Source organism: Gossypium raimondii, chromosome 7 (genome assembly GCF_025698545.1).
Source record: "Gossypium raimondii isolate GPD5lz chromosome 7, ASM2569854v1, whole genome shotgun sequence".
In the NCBI taxonomy this organism is placed as follows: Eukaryota; Viridiplantae; Streptophyta; class Magnoliopsida; order Malvales; family Malvaceae; genus Gossypium; species Gossypium raimondii.
In genome coordinates this window covers 32009995-32032235 of record NC_068571.1, presented here as the reverse complement: position 1 = coordinate 32032235, position 22241 = coordinate 32009995, and the positions used below count along the sequence as shown (strand labels likewise).

The following is a 22241-nucleotide window of genomic DNA, read 5'->3' as shown; positions in this document are numbered from 1 at the left end:
AATGAATTGTGTATAATTGGTTATATGCCTGATTATAATCGATAAATGTTGAAATAGGAGTGATGTTTATATTGGTGCATTACTGGTAATGGTAAGCTCATGAGAGAAAATAAAGTTTCATAGCATATGTGTGTGGTATATTTGGCATGAAGTGATGTCATGAGTGACTCATGAATTAACTCATGTTGGTAAGTTGATGCATAATTATAGTATTCAAATATATACATATTTATAATATTTTGCTATGTGATTCGGAAAAAGGGTAATAAATAGCATAATGAAAATTCGGCCATGGTGCTAGTTTATGTTAAAGGAGTGTTTTATGGCATATCTTAAGTAGTGGAATGTTATAAATTTTGAGGTTAATTTTCTAGTCAAATAAATGACAAATGAATTGATTGCGTATTCGTAATTTTGACATATGCTTGGTATATGGAACGTAATAATATATGCTTGAATAAACTTTAAGTATTCGAATGACATGGATTTGATGGTGATAAGAATCGAATATTGAATTCATGAAGCACGGGTGATGTATTATTGTTGTGTGATAGCTTGGTTCGAGAAATTGGTTAGGTAAATGGTAAGTGAAAGCATTTATGGATTTAGAAGAAAATTTGAAATGAACATGAAATTTAGCTCAATTAAATGATTTCATCAATTAAACATTGTGTTTACCAAAATGTGTTAGTGAATTACATATTTGTAAATTAACATTCGAAGTTAGGTAAGTGATATATGAAACTAACATGAAAAGATTTATGATTGTTATTAATATTGATTTTGACATAAAGTGGATTCTTCAATATTAGATTGATTTAACGAATATTTTGAGCATATGAATGGGTATGTATTGGGCCTCGTATACCCTAATTAGCGACTCGAAGATAATAATTTGAAAGTTTTTAATTTGGATGAAATTTTATAACTCGGTTTAATATGTCTATAAGTGTATTTATTCTGGTAATGCCTCGTACCCTATTCCAGCGTTGAATACGGGTAAGAGGTGTTACAATGTGACATCACCAGATTCGGCCCTAATGTTTAGGCCGGGTTTGGGGTGTTACAATTATAGTATGTGATATAGTATTATATATTGAAATAATATATTATATATTAATATATTTGAATTCGGGTTATAATAACCTTGAGTTAGGTTTATTTTGAGTTCGGGTTATAATGAGTATATTATTTGGATTTTGGCTTAATATAATATATTTGAATTTTGGAATAAATATTTTAAAATATGAGTATTAGATTTATAAATTTAATAAGATAAAAATTATTCAATTGTCAATACAATATAATAATGAACAATAAAAGATATTTTCATTAATTCATATAATATATTAAAATAATAAATTTTACATACAATAAACACTTTAATTATTTTATATAAACTAACTTTATTAAATATATATAATTTATGATTTTTATAAGGAAAATATGAATTGTGTTGTCATTGTATAAAAGTAATATATTTAAAATTAAAATATTTGTAACTTATAAGATTCAAAATTATCCAAATCTGTAATAGCCTTCCTAACTTGATCTAAGCCCGAATTCGAAAAAATTTGATCCCTAAAAAATTCGAGTTCGAAAGGACCTGAGCTCGAGAAAATCCAAGCCAGTAATAAATCTGAGCCTGAGCTAATCTAAGCCCGTTCGTCTGTCAGCTCTACTTAATCCTTCATGAAATCCTACTAGAGTACACCAAACACTGTAATGATGTCGTTCCAATATCTCCAGTGGAGCTTGTCACTCTTTTTTCTAGCCCCACCACCGTTTCTAACAACCTCGACTTTAAATTCGAGAATTTCAGCTGTGAAGTCTCTGTTTTTTCTCAATCAAATACAGTTGCCGATGTGCCTAAAAAGGCTATGTTTAATGCTCAGTTTTCTCACGATACCTTCAGTAGTAATAAAACTCAAATCTATAAGTTCAAGGAAAGCTTGTTTTACAAATTCCAAAATCATTTTCATTTCCTTCTTCTTTTACAAATTCCAAAATCATTTTCCTTTCCTTCTCATTTCTCTTCAAATGGTGGTATCTTAGACCCCCATTGTGACTTATGACGATAGTTCCAGATCAGGGGATCAAAAATCCCAGTCATCAGAATGGGAGCGCTGAGTAAGCTTAATTACTCAAGTAATTTCAATGTTTTTGGTGTTGAAAAAAATCTGGATAAGAAAATGGTTTACAGTTATAGTAGAAGTTCAAAATTTTCAAACGAGCCAATTTGTGATATTTATAGCACTAATTTTTTTACCGAAAAGTACTTGTGCTTTGTGTAGACGAATTTGAATCAGTCCTAGCTTTCAATTGAATGACGTTTTCTGCTATCCTCGTACCATGAATTGCATCAAGTGTGGGCTCGAGCAACACGAAGCAAATAGATAATGAGAAACAAGATTATTACTTTTAAGTAGGAAAGTAATTCTCTCAATAGAAACTGATAAAGATTGTAAATCTTTGAAAAATAGAATTTATTCTCAGTAAATAAAATTTATTAGGTCAACCAATGCCATCTATTTATAGGGAGAGAAAAAAAAATCTTAGTTGAATAAGGCTTAAATAAATAATATTATTTAAATAGAAAACACACTTTCACTCCAATTGGAGTAAGGGTTGGCGACACAACTTAGTAAAACCTACTAAGGTTGTTTACTAAGGTGTGTTGCCCCTCTCATGTAGTATGAAGTGATTTGGGCCTCTCATGCATTGAATCCAATTATATGTGCTTCTTCGACTTTTGACCCAACACTTTATAATTTAATCTAACCTAATATTTGTTTTCTATTTAACAAAATAAATATTATTTATCAATTTAATTTAATTAATTAAATTAACTAAATTAATTTTCCTATTAAATAATTTTCTCAACCCAATTCTAATTTCGTTAAAGTTATGAAACTTTATTGTAAAATAATCTATGAGAAAATATATTTAATTTCCTTATTCAATGGATTCATAATGAATAATTAATTTAATTAATTTTTAACTTAAATTATATAATTATAATTAATTAAATAATAATTCAAAACCTTAAATTAATTCTCAAGTAATTTTTATACTTAGTGAGAAAACACATTCATTTGTGAATGCGACTCATTTATCTAATTTCATCATTTCCATTCATTTGGTTCTACATGTAATTCATTTCTAGTTTCAATGAGCTAGCAAAGGGGACCGATTGGACATATATAATTAGGATTCAAATAATTTATAATTAAGCTCCATCTTTTTGTCTATTAATTATAAACTTATTTACTCATGAAGTCATTCTACTATAGTATTGTGACTTCGCAATTGAGTTGTCCAATGAAAACTACCTGATAAGAGCTCGTCCAATGACCTTATCATAAGTGTGTTACCCTCATAAGATATCCTTAATCTCTTTGGGATAAATTCATTCTTCCAATATGATCCTATTTTATCTTATGTTAACCATTACATCTTCCTTCATGAAATGTAAATTACTATCAAATAATAATCAAATCATTTCTCACAAAGACAAATAGCTTGTGGCCACGTTTACATTTCATCTATCATGAAATGTCGATGAGAGGATATTATTTACCGATTAATTGGACTATGAATTCCATTATTGTAAATGATTCTACATATTGCAGAAGTTGTATACCCAATGTATTAGCTTTCTGTTCCTTATCTATTTGAACTCAGGTTTTTACTTACATTAAAGTATATGAGTCACACATACATAATACATCATCCATTGAATCTATTTGGGTCTTGTCCGATGTACTGACAGTCTAGTCAGCCACATCTATGTCTTTGTCTTCTGGGAGTCATTTGCTTCGATACTCAAGACAAAGCATCTTCTCAGTTGGACTTGATAGACGACATATTAGTCTTTTAATCGATTTACTCATTTTAGATTAGACTAAGGACATGTTTAGGTTTGTCTACTAATACAAGTTGTCTTTATGTATTACAATCCAACCACATAATATCGTTTAGTATTAGTTAAATGTTAGATAACTAGTGAGTCGATATTTGCTTCTATTTTGCTTTGCATGAAAAAATATTGAAGACAATATACAAATGTTATTAATCAATAGATATTTTATTAAACCAGTTTGTTCGAAAAATACAAGTATACAAAACGAGTATACTACACTTAGGGCACTAGCTCCAACATTTGGTACTTTAATCTTTGGGGTTCTTCAAAGTTTGTATTCTAAACATAGTTTGAGTTACTTTGAGCCTTCTATATTGGGTGTTAGAAACTTTCAGAATTGTAAGTTTAGTTTCGGTGACAATTGAAAGATTAGTTCTTGTTTGAGTGAGGGAGAGAATTTGGATGTTAGTAAAGCAAATAAGGGGTTTTGTTAAGTTATTGTTGTTCAACATAAGATTAGGTTTGTATTGGATTATGGGAAAGATTGCAATCAATTTAAATATAGTTTTATTACTAAAGATGTTAAATTTGGTCCTAGTTTCATGTTATTTAAGCAGATTAAGTGTGTAGATAAAGGGAAAATACATGTTTTGTTTTGAAAATGTAGATGGATTTTTTGTCGTTAAAATGCTCAATCTTAAAGTCATGGTTATTAGAAACAGTGGTGGGGTTGGAAAAAAGAGTGGTAGGCTCTGTTGAAGATGCCGGAACGACATCGTTGCAGTGTTTGGTGTACTCTAGTAAAGGATAAAGAACACAAAGAAGAAGAATAAGAAGAAGGGACTTGAATGTAAATACTGGGTTTTAATATGGGTTTTTTATAGGAATTTGAGGGATTAATTTAAAATTTTGTAATTTTGAAAGGGACTAAAAGAATACTTTTTTTCCTTTTTCTTGTAGGTCCAATCAACAATTCGTGAAGGGTTTAACAACTGAATGACTATTTTGGTCAATTTTTCTAATGGTAGTGACTAAATTGACAAAAAAAATTAAGTGACCAAAATAAGGACGACGCTATTTTAGGGTGACCTTTGATGTAGTTTATCCAAATAAAATACGATTACAATGGCTACTAGACTTCATTTGCAAGGAAAAGAAAAAAGCTACTATAGTCAACCCTCTCTATAACAACCCTATTTGTTTGTCAAGATTTTGCCTATTATAAAGAGATAGTTGTTATACACCTATAACAATATGATAATCATTGTAAACCTACCATAGAATTCATATTGTGAATTTTCATCAAATAAAAAAAAGTGTGCATTATGTTCAAAAAAGAAAGAAAGTGGGAACCAAATCAACAAAATTAGAGGACATATAACATGTGCATGCATTATTGCTTTTATGCATATTTTATTTTACATTCTTTCACTTGATTAATTATAAAATTCATAAATCTAATGACACAATTAATCAATATGAGTTATCAAATTAAATGAATTAATTAATCATGAGTGTTAGCTCGATGCCTCAAGTTTTGATATATCAACATTTAAGATAAATTAATTAATAAATCATTTGGTGAAAATATGATTAAAAATTTTATCAAATATTTTTAAAACATTTTCAAAGGCTTGCAAAATACTCAAAAATACGTTTTAAATGTGTTTTAATTTATCTAAATATTTTTAAGTCAATCCAAAAATGTTTTTAACTGTTTTAAACTCATTTTATACAAGTATCAAAAGTTGTATCAATACTTGAGGGAAGTTCTACCGATAGAAGTAAGTCAGAGAGCACTTCAAGCATATCTCCAAACTTCTACTTATACTTAGAGGGACTTCTACACATAGAAGTCCACTTCTATCGATACAAGTTTGCTTCTACCCGTATATCTTGTGAGTTGTATTGATACAAGTCTGTATGCAATGCTTCCAACGACTAGAAATTATCCTCAACGGCTATAAACGATCACAATTTTTTTTTCTTGTTATATATACGCATCAAGAACACTTCAAGATGCAAAAGATAAACATCCAAGCATAGAAATCAAGAGAAAATTCTCAAATTCTTCATTTTCTCATTTTCTCTTGTAAGTACCTCTTAGGTGTCTATTGTTAGATCTTTTTATCATTCTCATTTCAATTCTTTAAGAGTGAGAGCTTAATACTTGTAAGCACACACCTTTGAGAGATCTTCATTGTTTATATCTTTTCTTTCTATTGTAAGAGCTATAAAACCTTACGTAAATGGTAAAGGGTTATAGTTGAGCCTTATAAAAACTAGAGGATTCTAGTTAAGCCATAAAAACTAAGGGGAATGTTCTATCTTAGCCTTGTGAAGAAAGATATGGATTGTAAATGTTATAATTTGTCTTTGAAAGGTATCAATTCAAGTATAGTAAATTGGGAAATTCTTGATTGAGGTACCAAAGGAGTGGATATAGGCAATTGGGATCGAACCACTATAAATAGAATTGTACAAGCTTTTCTTCCCTTTCTTCATTATTTAGAAAAGTTTACAAATAATTTTAAAGTATCAATTCACCTCCTCTTTATATTTTCGAGTCTAACAACGAGTTATTAAATTCAAACAACTAATTAAATATTTAATTAGGAAACTTAATAATTTATTAAATTGATATTTTTAATTTTACTAATTAAATATTATTTTCATTTAATAAAATATTATTAATAAATTTTTCACTTGAAAATTAAACATCTTATTAAAATAATATTTTAATTAAGATAAATTTTTAATAAATTATAGTTAATAGGGTTTTGCAGGATTAATAATTCTCGACAGTGCCGCCGTCATCGTGATTCCAAGTTTCAATTCCATCAGCGCATTGTTGAAAGCTCCTCCGAGGGCTTTGTTTCTCTGAACCATGATGCGTCGTATACAACCGCTGCACCGCCGATTAGTGATCGGACTCCTCCATCAAAACACCACTTTCCGATCTTTCACCAGTGTTGACCTTTCCACCGTTGATCCTTCCTCCCCACTCCTCCAGTACTACACCGTTACACCCCCAATTAAACCTTGGCCACAACGCCTCCATCCAAAGCGCCTCGTCTCCATGATCAATCGCCAACAAAACCTCGATCTCACCCTCCAAATCTTCCTCTACGCTGGAAAGTTCCACCCCAACTTTTGCCATAATTTCGACACCTACCAATCCATCATCCAAAAACTCTCTCGTGCACGTGCCTTCGAACCCATGGAATCCCTCATATCTCAGCTCCAAAATTCCCAAATCAAATGCGGCGAAAATCTTTTTATCACTGTTATCCGAAATTACGGCCTCGCTTCCCTCCCAAAATTGGCTGTAAAAACCTTTCTGCGGATCGAAAACTTCAACGTGCAACGATCTGTTCGATCATTAAACACTTTGTTAAACGTTTTGATTCAAAACAAACGGTACGATTTGGTTCACCTAATGTTCAAAAGCAGCAAAACAAAATTTAACGTGATACCGAATGTTTTTACTGGCAATATCTTGATCAAAGCTCTTTGTCAGAAAAACGACGTCGAAGCCGCATATAAAGTGCTTGATGAAATGCCTGCAATGGGAATGGTACCAAATTTGGTTACTTACACGACAATTCTCGGTGGATATTTGGCGAGGGGCGATATGCGAAACGGGAAGAGGGTTTTTCAGGAGTTACTAGACAGAGGGTGGATTCCTGATGCAACGACGTATACGGTTTTAATGGACGGGTATTGTAAATTGGGAAAGTTCAATGAAGCTGTTAAAGTGATGGATGAAATGGAGGAAAATGGTGTTGCTCCAAATGAGGTTACTTATGGAGTTATGATTGAGGCCTTCTGTAAAGAGAAGAAATCCGGGGAAGCGCTTAACATGTTCGACGATATGCTTCAGAGAAAGTATATCCCCAGTTCTTCGCTTTCTTGTAAAGTAATTGATCTGTTGTGTGAAGAAGGCAGAGTGGAGGAAGGTTGTTACTTGTGGAAGAAGATGTTGAAAAATGATTGTTTGCCGGATAATGCAATATTGAGTACATTGATTCATTGGCTCTGTAAGGAAGGGAAAGTTTGGGAGGCTAGGAAAATATTTGATGAGTTCGAGAAAGGTTCAGTTCCAAGTTTATTGACGTATAACACTTTAATTAATGGCATGTGTGAGAAAGGAGAATTGAGTGAGGCGGGGAAGTTGTGGGATGATATGGTGGAAAAAGGGTGTAATCCAAATGTGTTCACCTACAATATATTGATTAAAGGATTTTGTAAGATTGGTAATGCGACGGAGGGGATTAGAATTCTGGAGGAAATGCTGGATAAAGGCTGTTTGCCAAATAAAGCAACATACAATATATTGATTGAAGTGCTTCAGGGTATGGGAAAGGAAGGTGAAGTTGAGAAAGTTGTTTCAATGGCTATGTCAAGTGGGAGAGTTGATGGGAGTTCTTGGGATCTATTTTTAACCAAGATTGTTGGCAAACTGAATAATGGGGTTGATCTTCTTCATCAGTTGTTGGAGAGTGCTAACTAAAGGATCAATGTCTTTTTAAGAATCTCAGATTTTTAATGTTGTTTGGAAATCAACTATATCATTAAGTTTATTTGGGTTAGACAACTGTTTAAAGGAGATGAAACAACGATTGGGAGTGTTTTATGAACAATTGCAACTTTGGTCATGAATTGCTTTGTAACTCTCTCTATGGAGCAGGTCATCATGCATGCGGAAGTTAAAGAACATGGGGAACATTCCCTTAGCCAACTCATTAATACCGAGTCAAAGTAAGGATTATAGAGGTGACCGAGACGTCTGAATAGGTGCATGCAAGTTTTCTGATGGTAAACATTGTGAAGTTCACGAAGACAATTCCAGTGAGAAGATTCTGTTTTTACTGGTATGGTAGGACAGATATTTAAGTCTCACTTGGAGGGGGTGAAGACTGGACGATTTAACTTGAATGAATGTTGCCTTGCCTCAGTCAATAGGTGGTCCTTGGGCAGCACTGGGGTCTGGAGTGGTAAGTATCTAGTGGACAATTTTGTTGCCACGAATGTATACAGCTAGTGGGAAACAAGCTGTCTGGTCCAAACAAGAGAAACTTTCTACTTGCCATATGCTTTAGTAGTTGTAGATTTTATATTAAACGTCAAGCCTTGTGTCTTTTGACTTTCGTCAAGTAGATACAGTAAGTAGGTTTGAGACTGTAAACCTTTAAATGTTCACGTGGGTTAAAGAAACATAAAGATCAAAAGGAAAACTCTGCAAACATATAATTATTCCATTTCGTCACAATAAAGGAGAGGGAAAGCAGTTAATATGATCATGTTTCAGAGGGGAACGGACGTTATAGGATCTACGCGTATAAGTTTACGCTTTACTCGATAGCGACTTGAGCTTTGGATCAAAACTGCCGGAGGGTTTAGGTAAGGATTAATTGCACCAAACACCGTCCAATAGTTCTAACTAAATCACCAAAATATTATTAATGTATAGAATTAAATGTTGGTACAAATTTCAACACGTCCATTAAATTGAAAGCATGTGTATCTATTGGGTTTTTTACTAAACTAGGCTAAAATTTTTTTTTGTACTGAAATAGGGTGTCAGAAAAGTTATTTACGAAAATGGGTTACTTTTTTCATTGGTGCCTATCTCAGAGGCGCCAATGAATAAAAAAATATTAAATTTTTTTTCTTTTTTTTGAATAAAATATTATTTTTTTTAAAATTTAAATAAAAATACGGGTCAAAATACGTCAACGGGTCAAAGGGGAAAATGGGTCGGGTGGCGCCTCATAGGCAGGCACCATTAAAAGTGCCTCATAGGTAGGCGCCAATGGTAATTTTGTATGTATATTGTAACTTTTTGTGTGAATATTATAATTTTGTATGAATATTGTAATTATTTTATAATTAATTTTGTATTTATAGTTATTGATTAGTATTTTGTATGAATATTGTAGTTTTGAATGAATATTGTAATTATTTTATAATTAATTTTGTATTTATAGTTTTGGATTAGTATTTTGTATGAATATTGTAATTTTTGTATGAATATTGTAATTTTGTATGAATATTGTAATTTTTATAATTAATTTGTTAGTAATTTAAGATTATGCTATAAATTTTGTGTTTGTAATTATTTAAAATTTAATTTATTAGTAATTTAGGATTAAACTATAAATTGTTGTGTTTAGTTTAGTATTTGGTGAGTTTAACATAAAAGTTTATAAAAAATTAAAAATCATTTTATTAAAAGTTTAATTATAACTGATTTTTTAATTATATAGTTGTTGTTAACTCATTTAATTTTTATATAATGTAACTTTTATATAATGTAATTTTATTTGATTTTGTATTTATTTAACAGTATTTATTGATTTTTTGAAACAAATTTTTATATAAATAATACCATTGGCGCCTCTCGATAGGCACCACCATTGGCGCCTCGAGATAGGCGCCAATACTATATATTATACGGGTCATATCTTGACCGGAAAATATTTAATTATATTTTATAAATAAAAAAATTTAATATAAAATATTCATTGGCGCCTATCTAATAGGCGCCATTAAAAAAGAAAAAAAATTTAATATTTTTTTATTCATTGGCGCCTCTGAGATAGGCTCCAATGAAAAAAGTACCCCATTTTCGTAAATAAGTTTCTGACACCCCATTTCAGTACATAAAAATTTTTTTTAGCCTAGTTTAGTAAAAAACATGTATCTATTTGTTTATTTTTTTTAATGTTAAATTTAAAAACCTTACTCGCTTTAACTTTTTCAAACCAAATCTTAACGTTGTCAGTGTCGGCCTTTGAGCCGATTGCTGGTCATTGTTTCTGCAACATTATTTTTTAATTTTTTATTTTGTTTTTAATTTTAATCTACACTATCATGGTTTTTGTCCACGTTATTGTGATTTTTGTTTTGCCCATTCTGTTTTCTTTTAAAACAATGTCGGTTTTAATTTTAAGTTTTTAATTGTGTTTTAGTGTATATACGAGATTTACTAAGTTAAGGGTGTCATCAGATCTATCGAGAATCGTTCTTAGAAGGCTTTATCATGATAGAGCATAATAAAGTTTTTGTAAAATTGGACTTGAGATGAGGAGAAAGATATGCCATTTGAGCTTAGCCTTTTTTGCATTAGAGATGTGGTGGGTCTATTGGCAATGGTTTCTTGGTTAACGGGAATTAATCACTAAGTCGATCTAATGATGGCAGGTTAGGATGCAATTTTCAGCGATTTAATTAAGGTGATACATCTCTGGTTTATTTTTGAATTCTTCCAATGTTGCGATTATGGTCATTTTGTTTTTCTCCTCTTTTGGATTATTCTACAAAGAAGGCATTTGTGCATCGTTTGTAGTTTCTTATATATAGTTTTTACTATGTGTCATGTTTTTGGGTTCTTATTATTTATTGTTTCTATTAGTGATAGTATTTTATTTTAAAAATAAATAAATTCAAGTTATCTATGTGATGTATACAAACATGTTTATAATTTGATCCACGTATTTTAAATATATTAAACCTCATATTTGAACTAATATTTGATATTTAAATTGACAACTAAATTGACAAAAAGATTTAATTAATATAATATTCATATTTTAAAATTTTAATTAAAATAATTTAAAATCTAGGGTAGATAATGCAGTTAGTCTCATAATAATTAACGTGCTTTTCTTTTTGTCACTGAACTACAAAAATTTTCAATTTTGTCACCAACATTATCGTTTGGTTCTGTTTTGACCACCATTTGTTAAATTGCTAATGAAAATGATGATGTGATCATTTTTAATTGGTATAATAATACATTTAGTCCTCAACACTTACACATTCTATCAATTTGATCTTAATTTTAAATAATTCAAAAAAATTAGCCCTTCATAATTACAAATTCTATCACTTAAGTCCTCAAAAACATGACAATAAAATCAAACCAAGGAATAAATGATTCTAACACATCAACATTTCTCATTTACCCACAAAAAATTCTTCGACAACCACCGTCGTCGTCGCCACAATTCCTAAATGCCCAGGTCAAGAATTTATATAAATTCTTCATTGAAACAAAGCTTTTTGATTAATGGTGTCAAATTAGCGATTTTCAACTTACTAGCTCATAAATTTGAAGGAAAGAAATACGATAGGCAACAACAGTTGGAATTGTAACTGGGTATCAAGAATTCAAAAAAGAAGGTGAATTTCCACCGAACATGTTCCATGTAATTTGTTGCAGTTGGATTTAGAAACGGATAAGTAGAGAAACAAAAAGGCAAAGAGAAGAAAGAGAGAGAATTGAAAATTAACAAACTTATTTCACTCAATCAATAAAATGCCCATAATCATTCCTCCCTTTAAGCTACTAAAAGAGGAAACCAAGTAGCAGCTAAGTTGGTTATAACAACTGTTAACATATAACTAGTATAAAGACCAAAACACACCATTTAAACTAATTAACCTTCCCTCCCCAATAACTAATCCTAGCAATAGTAACTAATAGCAATACAAATCTTTTAACAGAATTTCAAACCTTTACATAACAATTGCCCCTGCAAAAGATCCTTGTCGTCAAGGATCAAAAGTGGGAAATTTCTGCTATAGGCCCTCTAACTTCTCCCATGTTGAATCTTCTGGAAAGGTATTGGCCCACTCGACAAGAACCTTGGTGACAATGTGATTTCATTGCTTGACCATGTGTCTGAAAATTATGCAAATTGACTCTTTAGCAAAAGCCCTATTAGTCCTTATTAAGGGCAAGTAAGGTTGATTGGGTGCTTTGCCAATGTGTTTCTTTAATTGTGACACATGGAATGTTGAGTGGATGCGAGATCCAAGTGGCACCTTCAATCGACAGGTGACCTCCCCTGCATTGGCCACCACAACAAATGGCCCTAAAAACTTAGGAGTAGGCTTTTGATTAGAGACCCTTCTCACTTGACTTTGAGTATAAAAGTTGTGCTAATCTAAAGCCTTTCCTTCCAAGTGTAATATCACCATCCTTACTTTAGCATTGTCAGCTATTCCCTTAGCCTCAAAGTATTGTTCGTGTAACAGCCCATTTTTAGTGATATAAAAAACAATGGTTCAGGACTACAATTTTGACGAGTGAGTTATTATTTTTATTATTTTAATGTTTACGAGATTATATTAAGGTCGTATGGAAATTTCATTAAGAAATTTTGATGTTTGCATGATTAATTAAGTAAAAGGACTAAATCATAAAAAAAGTGTAAAAGTTGAGTTCTATTAGTTAAAGGGGTCAAATGGCTATGGAAATGAAAGCTAAAGGACTTGAATGGTAAATATACCATTTAATGAGTTAGTGGATCTTTATGGATAGGTTTTATTGAAAATTTAATGGTTTTAAAAAGTTAATTAAGTAAATTAATAATTAAGTTAAGATATTAGTTAATTAAAAGATGAGAAAAACTATCATCTTTCTCATTTTATCTTTTCTAACCTAAAACACCATTAAAGATAGCTTGGAGAATTCAGTTGGCTTTGTTCTAGTGTCACGGGCCGTAATTCAAAACCCGTGACCATCACACCAAATGCATCCAATGGAGGTCTATTGTTTAGATGGGGATCATTTAGCCCACGAGAACTGGCTCGATTCAAAGAGCTGTTAGAGAATCTTGTCAGATTGAAGCTTGGTTGGCCCGATAATGAAGATATGGCAACTTAGGCTAATTTGGTAACTAATCTTAAAAGATTGAAGGAATCATATCTTGTAAAGATTAGATTTGATTTGATATGGCATATATTGTAAATCCCTAAAATAAAAGGATATGGTTAATCTCATCCGTTGATGTAAATGTATCTTGACTGCCGATTTTGGGGAGCTCAACTACAAATAGAGAGCCTCCCCCTCATTTGTACTCACTCCATTCATTGTTTCATTATTCTTTGTGAATAAGAATATTGAGGGCATTTACTCAAACACTTTGTGTGCGCTCTTTCTATTGTTCTTTGTAGCTTCTTTTGGCATAAATTGCTTCCGCTCTTCAACTTGGTGCATTGGAGAAGTTCTTAAGGAATCCTCACGTGAGTAAAGGCTGACTTAGGCGAGTTGGGATGAACAGATCGCCTAAGGTCGAACAAATCGCAAGACGAAAGGTCTAACCCCGTGACACTAGTGCATGGTATGTGTTTTTCATCCCGTTTCTAATGATTTTTATGATTTTGAGATCGTTTTAGCTTAATCTAGCTAGCCTAGGGGTTGATTTGAAACAAAATTAAAGGTTGAGGGGCTTTCCATGAATGTTTTTGAGTATTTATTTTATGTTAGTTGATAGATTATGAATCCTTGTTGTAAAATAAAAAAGTTTTATTAAGTGATTTTTGGAATTAGGGATTAAATTATTAAAGGTGTAAATCTATAGGTTTTATTGTGAAATGATGGTAAATATGAGTTGTTTCAAGGTCCCTTGTATCTATGGTTAACATGAATTTAGGTTTAAATGGTTAGATTTTAAGTTATAAGATTAAAGACTAAATTGTGAAAAGTTAAAATGTTAGGGGAAAATTGGTAATTTTGTATAAATATGAAATATGGATTAAATTGAATTCTAGAAGTACTTAATTGATTGAAATTATCTATTTAGATCAAGATAAACACGTTCGAATTTAGATCAAGGAAAAGCTAAAGCTTCGGATTAGTTTGACCATTTTACTACGCCCTTAATTATCGAGGTAAGTTTGTATGAATTGTAATCATTTTAATGTTAATTAAATTTGAATTTTTGTTATGTTGTTGAGATATAAATGAATTGAATTGTAAATGTACCAATGCTATGAGGAATTGACGGGTAATTAGTCTCGGTTGAATCTTAGAAATTCTTAGGATACAAATGAAATGTCATTAGGGATTTCATGTTTCGGGTGCGAGTCTTGAATTTCCTACCGATGGTTGAGGTCCTGCATTTATTGTGGATCTCCATAGCTCGTGTGAGCAACATCGTGTAGCTTACATTCTGACCCATAGCTCATGTGAGCAGGCCCGTTTCACAGCTCATGTGAGCATTAATGTAAAGAAAATGTTACAGTTATATATAAAGGCACACTTCGTGTGAACTTTCCCTTGTATTCGATGTAACTCTAGATTGTTCAACGGGCATGAAAAAGGAACGAAATGGTAAGCATGCAAATGGATTGAATCATGACTTAATGAAAGGATTGATGAAATAAATGATGTACATATGGAAATTTACATATCTTATGGTTGATTTCATTTATGTTATGGATAGACATACTAACTTGTGAGTTGGTGATGTTGATTAAGCTTTGCTAAGCTTATGGTATTGAATTGTGTTTAATCTATGTATTGTATTATTGAAATAGTAAGTTATTTTTAAGTTTATACGAGCTTACTAAGCACTCGTTGCTTACGTAGTTTCTTTCCTTTGTTTTATAGATTATCGAAAGCTCGACCGGTTTGGAAACTTGTCAGAGATCTATTACACTATCCAGAAATATTTTTGGTAGTTTTGTAGATTTCGGCCAAGGTTAACAATGACATGTATAGGATGTTTTGTAATGATGCTTTGATATGTTTATGTTTAGTTGGTTCACTTTAATTCTTACCAAGCTTTGTCATTTTTGGTCACTTGTTAATGCTTGTAAATAAGGCTCCTTTTTGGTATGTTTATAATGGCCTGACACTGGTCAATTGAGACATGATTTAGTAGATATTTGAACTAGGTTTTTTATACTTGAAATAATGTTATATGGACATGTTTAGGTAAATGATGTTTGGATGCAATTGTGGTGCCTTTGAATGACATATTGGTTAGGTGAATTAGGTTGTTTGAATGGACATGATTATGTGTATTTAAATGATGCTCTAGTCCCTTGAAAGTGTGCACAAATAAATTGGGTAGTTATGCATGAACTGGTTAGGAAATGACTTGTTTTTAGGTAAAATTTTGGGTCCACACGGCCTGACGACACAGCCATGTGAGACAAACGGCTTGGCGACACAGCCGTATGTCATTTGTGAGTTTCTTAGTATGCAGGTCAGTGAGTTACACGACCTAGCACACGGCCTGGCGCATAGGCGTGTGGGGCATGGGCTGGGACATGACCGTGTGTCCTTTATTCAAAAGTTACACGGCCTGGGGTGATTCCACACGGCCGTGTGACCTCTGTTTCCAATTTTTGTAACTTTTTTCTAAACTTTCCATTTTGTTTCAAATTAGTCCTGAATTGCTTCTAAGCTATTTTTAGATCCTCAAGGGCTCGATTTAGGGATGAAATGTATGCGATTGAATGGTTTATGATATATTTAAATTATTGAATGTTATGATGTTTGAATATTTCTGATTGTACAGTAATACCCTGTAACCCTAATTCGACAATAGAGGCGGGTTAGGGGTGTTACATTTAGATGAAACGCATGTGATTGGATGATTTATGATATATTTAAATTATTGAATGTTATGGTGTTTGAATGTTTTTGATTGTACGGTAATGCTCCGTAACCCTAATTTGGCGACAGATGCGGGTTAGAGGTGTTACAGTTCGAGTTTAGACCACCAACCACGATAGTTTGTGCCACCAAACTTGGGACAATCAAACTTATAGGAACATAAAGAACTATCCTATTGACCACCACGAATAGGAGTGCCAACACTCCCCAGTTCCACCATAAGAGAGACCATATGGGCATCATGTGGAGGGAACCCTAGTGGAGGGCTCCCAAAATACCCTTACCCCTGTCCTAGAAAGATCCAACAGTAGCAGCAGATGACAGGTGGCCTAAGTACTGCTTGAATAAACTCTATAACTTAGATTTAATTTCCCTTCAAACATACTTTTAAAGCTCCTTTATGTAGCTATCAAATTTGGTATCCCATTGCGACAATTCCACCTGCAGTTGAGCCATCTCTTGCTACAAGTGACTTACCTCCTTTTGGAGCCTAGTGGTGATCCCATTGCTAGCCATGGAGAATTGACTGAGCTTTGATACCTTTTGTCGTGGTTGGATTTAGAAAACAGAGAAGCAAAGAAATAAAAAGACAAAGAGAAGAGAAGAGAAGAGAAGAGAAGAGAGAGAGAGAAAGAGAAAGAGAAAGAGAATTGGAAATGAACAAACTTAATTCACTTAATGATAAAATGTGCATAATTGTTCCTCCCTTTAAAATACTAGAAGAGGAAATCAAGTAATTGCTAAGCTAGCTACAAAAATTGTTAACAGATAGCTGGTATAAAAACCAAAACGCACCATTTAATTAAATCAATACACACCGTTTAACTAAAGACAAAAACACACCGTTTAAGCTAGCCAACCCTTCCCTCCCCAATAACTAATCCTAGCAATGGTAACTAACATAGATAGAAATCTTTTAACAGAATTTTAAACCTTCCCGTAACAATTAGCTATTGCAATGTAGCTTGGATTTGTGCATTGCAACTTCTTTTTTGCTTCTTTTCTTCTTTCTCCTCCTTCAATTTTCCAAATTCCTCATGTTTGTCTTTCCTTTCCCACTTAAAACCTTGCTTTTTTACCTTTTTATGGGAAAAGAATGAACTTAAATGAAGAAAAAAATCATGTGTTCTCTCTGATTTAATGTTCATAGGGTAAAGGGATTGCTTTTGAAGGATCATATTTGTTTGCTTTTCATATTTTTATTGGAAAATAATGAACTTAAATGGAAAAAAATGATTCTTTTGTTTGCTTTTGTTTTCATGTATTTTAGTATTAAATGATAATCTGTAGAGTTAATTTTATTATATTATTTAAAATTATAACCAAATTGATATAATGGGATTAAATATATTATTATATCAATTAAAAAAATAGAAGTGACCAAAACATAACTAAACAATAATACTGAAATTGAAAAATTTAATAATTCAATAACTAAAATAAAAATACTAAAATTGGAAGACCCTAAGAGCGTGTTTGGTTGAGTGTATTGGATTAGCCAATACACCCCTAATCCGTGGCCCCATCTATTACCGTGTTTGGTTGGCAGTATTGCCCTAATACGGGCGTATCCCGTTCCGCACGGATTCCCCATTTTCCCTTAGCAGCGCCGGTTTGGGACTCCCTTCCAAAAGAAAGGATTACCTAATCGGTCCTCTTTTACCCTCCCAAGCCTCTCCCGATCTCCACCCACCCTCTCCCTCCCAGCATCGACATCGACAGAAGCTGCCAGCGAAAGCTCCAGCCCATCCCGACTTCCATCTTCGCATATTTCTCTGCTAAACGGTCTTAGCCGGTCATCATTTCTCATCTTTCCTCTTCGCATATTTCTCTGCTAAACGGTCTCAGACTTCCATCTTCGCATATTTCGCATATTTCTTCGCATCTTTCCTCTCTGCATGCATTAGTGGGTGTTGTTGCATTTTTTTTATAAATCCGATTGCGATTATTTCATCAGTTTCTTGGTAAATCGGAATAGGGTTTCTTACTGGTTATGAATTTTTTTCATTATTTGTTTGCCTGCATTATTTGCTGGTTATGGTTTCGTTTCAACTAACCGATTTCCCTTTTCTCATTACAGGTTCTTTGTTCCTTGGTTTCTTCATCGCAGTCATCCCGATTTGCACATTACAGGTTAGTTTTACATTTGTATTCATGGTTTTGGGATATGTTTTCCCCGATTGCAGGTTTGGATTGATGTAGCAGATTTTGTTGTTTCTGTTTTGTATGGTTCTGTTTTGGATGAACACTTTGTTAGAAGTGATAATATAATTATGAAACATGCCTCAGCAATTAGATGTCCCCTTTCGCTGCCATCTAAATCTCAAACAAAAAAATGTTGTTGCAGTACTGATATTTCTATTTTCTCACTTAATCAGTTACCTGGTCATCAATTACTCTCAGTCGAATATATTCTTGCCTATACATTGAGTCATACATAGCTTGTAGGTATCCTTCAATGTACAGCTGCAGAAGTTGAAACCTTATCAGTGACCATTAAAGCAAAAGTAAAACAAATAGATTAATAACTTCAGAAAAAAATCAGCATCCATTGAGCAGTGAGGCAAAGTAATAACAATCTGAATTCCTACAGACGTAATCACATAAAGACGCTGCTTAATAGCACATGTGTGTTTATCAGGTTCTCTGGTCATGGTTTCGTATCTGACACTCGTTACTAGGTATCCATATTCTCACCATTATTAGTCAATACTGCTTTCATTACTGTAATAGGAGACTTGAACAGAACAGTATGATATAGAATTAAGGGTACAAAATTTGAGTATGACACTCGTTACTAGTTATCCTTAGTAATACTTATGCAAATATATGCAAAATGAGACATTGAAACCATCCCATTGAAACCACTTGCTTCTACCCCCTTCAAAACAGCAGTCGATATTTGATATAAAGAAAAAAATTACATTAGAGCCTCATTGTTTTAGTCTGCAGAGTTGGCACAGATATACCAACAATTAGGTAAGTGCAAAGAAAGTAGAAAGAAAATCACATAATTGACTTAAATTTTTCTATCTCTTGATTGTCTCTTCATTTACATGTGGTTTCACATCAAGGCCGTTGGCGATCAAATCAGTAGGAGTATTGCCTCCGAGGTGGTAGTTCAGCAGAAGTCAGAAGAACATCAAAAGATGGAAGAGAAAGCTTCAAATTTATATTCAGCCTTATGGTCAATTGAAGGTTTAACCGACGATCAGCGGTATGACGCTTTGAGTAAAATTCCCGATCATCCAACTCAAATGATCGTTTTCTTTAGTTTACCTTCATTGCTGATTGGAATGGGTCAAGATTTCTTTCTCACCATTAAATATCAATGTTCAAACTTTTGATGTTGTAAAACTATATAACATATGGATTATGATGTACAATTTCATTTTCATCTAACCTTTTCTTAATATAAGTTAATTATGTTTATGCGAATATAATTCTCAAGTTATATATTGATTTTAGTAAATTCATATAAGAACATTTTATTATTAAGAATTTTATGAAATTATATATCACTATTAAATTATATTTAATATTAATTATTTTAAATTGTATAAATTCATAGAAGAAAATTTATTATCACAATTTTATGAAATTATATATTATTATTAAATTATATGTAATAATAATTATTTTAAATTATACAAATTCATAAAATATAATTTATTAGTTATAATTATTTTAAATTTTATTAAATCATATATTTTAATTAAAATATATTTAATATTAATTATTTCAATTTTTCTTTTATAGTATCATATATTATGATTTGAGTAAATTCATATAAGAATATTAATTATTAAGAATTTTATTAAATTATATATTTTAATTATAATATATTTAATAATAATTATTTTAATTTATATTTTACAAGATCATATATTATGATTTGAATAAATTCATATAAGAATATTAATTATTAAGAATTTTATTAAATTATATATTTTAATTATAATATATTTAATAATAATTATTTTAATTTTTCTTTTATAGTATCATATATTATGATTTGAGTAAATTCATATAAGAATATTAATTATTAAGAATTTTATTAAATTATATATTTTAATTATAATATATTTAATAATAATTATTTTAATTTATATTTTACAAGTATCATATATTATGATTTGAGTAAATTCATATAATAATATTAATTATTAAGAATTTTATTAAATTATATATTTTAATTATAATATATTTAATAATAATTATGTTTAAATATGATTAATTATTTATTATTGATATTAATAATCTTATTAAAATTTAAATAACAATAACAATAATAATTTACCAAAACAAATTTCTGCTAATTATTAAGAATTTTATTAAATTATATATTTTAATTAAAATATATTTAATAATAATTATGTTTAAATATGATTAAATTATTTATTATTGATAATAATAATCTTATTAAAATTTAAATAACAATAACAATAATCATTTACCAAAACAAATTTATGCTAAGGGTATTCTAGTCATTTTAGTTTTTTCCATTATGCTATTACACCTCTATTCCATTCAACCAAACACAAGATTACTATTACGCCTCTATTCCATTACATCCAACCAAACAGTTGATTTGCTATTACACCTCTAATCCAATACAGCGAACCAAACGTGGTGTAATAGTTTGATAATTAATAGTATACCTTAAAATCTAAACGATAATTTGAGAACTTTAATTTTAGGCATTTAGCACAATGAAGCTGCTTAGTTAGTGCCGTGCACGTATTGCAACTTTCATTATGTTTTTTCCTTTTTGGTTTTTGATGTAAGCGCCAGCTGGAACATGTCTACCAAGTGCCAATTAATACACTGACTTGCATTTTCTGAAAATTAGAAATTATACCATTCAATTGGATTCTTGGTTGCCATTTTTGAACCTGTTTCTTACCTTCAAACCTTGTAAAAAGTCAAGCCATGTTAGTAGTTAATTGGGTTGGTTCCACTAAATCTGTTAAAATATAATCTCGACTTCAAAAATCCAACTGATTAACCAGTCAATGGCCCATTTTAGTTTGGTCGGAGATTGGTTTGTGATTTTTTAGAATTTTAGTTATCGGTTAATTCGGTTCGAAATCTAGTAATTAATTAAATTAATTAATTAACCGAAATATTTGTTGTTTTCAAGACTTACCTAGTGTTTCTAATGCCTTACTTGTTGTTTTTACCTACATTTAAAATTTTTTGAATTATTTAATAAAAGTAAATGAGCATTAGCAAGGTATTTTTTTTATAATATTTCGATTCGATTAATGGATTTTAATTTTTTTATCCAATTAACAATTAAATATTTTTATATTTCAGATAATTCAATTTATTAATAGTAATTTAATTCAAATATCAATAGAATTAACCGTTTAAGCACTCTTAAACAAATTTTGTGCCCTGTATTGTCCTGTCTTTGTATACCCTCTCAACAGACAAGGCCCAGTTGAGCTTATAATGTAAGAAGAGAGAGAATAAAGTTTACGTCTCATACATAGAAAGTGACCCAATTTGGAGGGGTTCAACGAGTTTCCTAGCCTTTGATCAGTACACCACAACAACGTTAACAAGGGTTTTTTTCTTTTCTTTTTTAATTAGGATTAATAAATTTATATTTTGGTTGTGAAACTATTTAAAATTATTTAAGTTATTAGATAGTTAAAATTATTATTGTATATTGTTTATGTTAATCAAAAGCTTTTTTTTTATAATTTAATTTTTTTATGAAATAGCTTTGAATATTATAATTATACGAACTAAAACTTAATAGTTTTTTTTCAGTATATCAATTATTGAATCACCACTTGAAATTAATTAGTAACTTAAATAAAAATATTTAAATAGTTAAATGATTAAAATAAAAAATTTCAATATTTTAATAAATAAAATTTAAATTTACTAATAATTTAAGGAGGTAGTACAATAGTTTAACTAATTTATAAAGCCCTGAGACCAGACACA

General features: G+C 30.9%; 1 protein-coding gene across 1 annotated transcript; it reads left to right on the top strand.

The window, feature by feature from the left end:
• Window positions 1-6617: 6617 nt before the first annotated feature.
• Window positions 6618-9162, top strand: LOC105795750 (pentatricopeptide repeat-containing protein At5g16420, mitochondrial). The gene has a single exon (XM_012625415.2). The coding sequence runs from the start codon at window positions 6750-6752 to the stop codon at window positions 8373-8375; it is 1626 nt and encodes a 541-aa protein (XP_012480869.2). The 5' UTR covers window positions 6618-6749; the 3' UTR covers window positions 8376-9162.
• Window positions 9163-22241: the final 13079 nt, after the last annotated feature.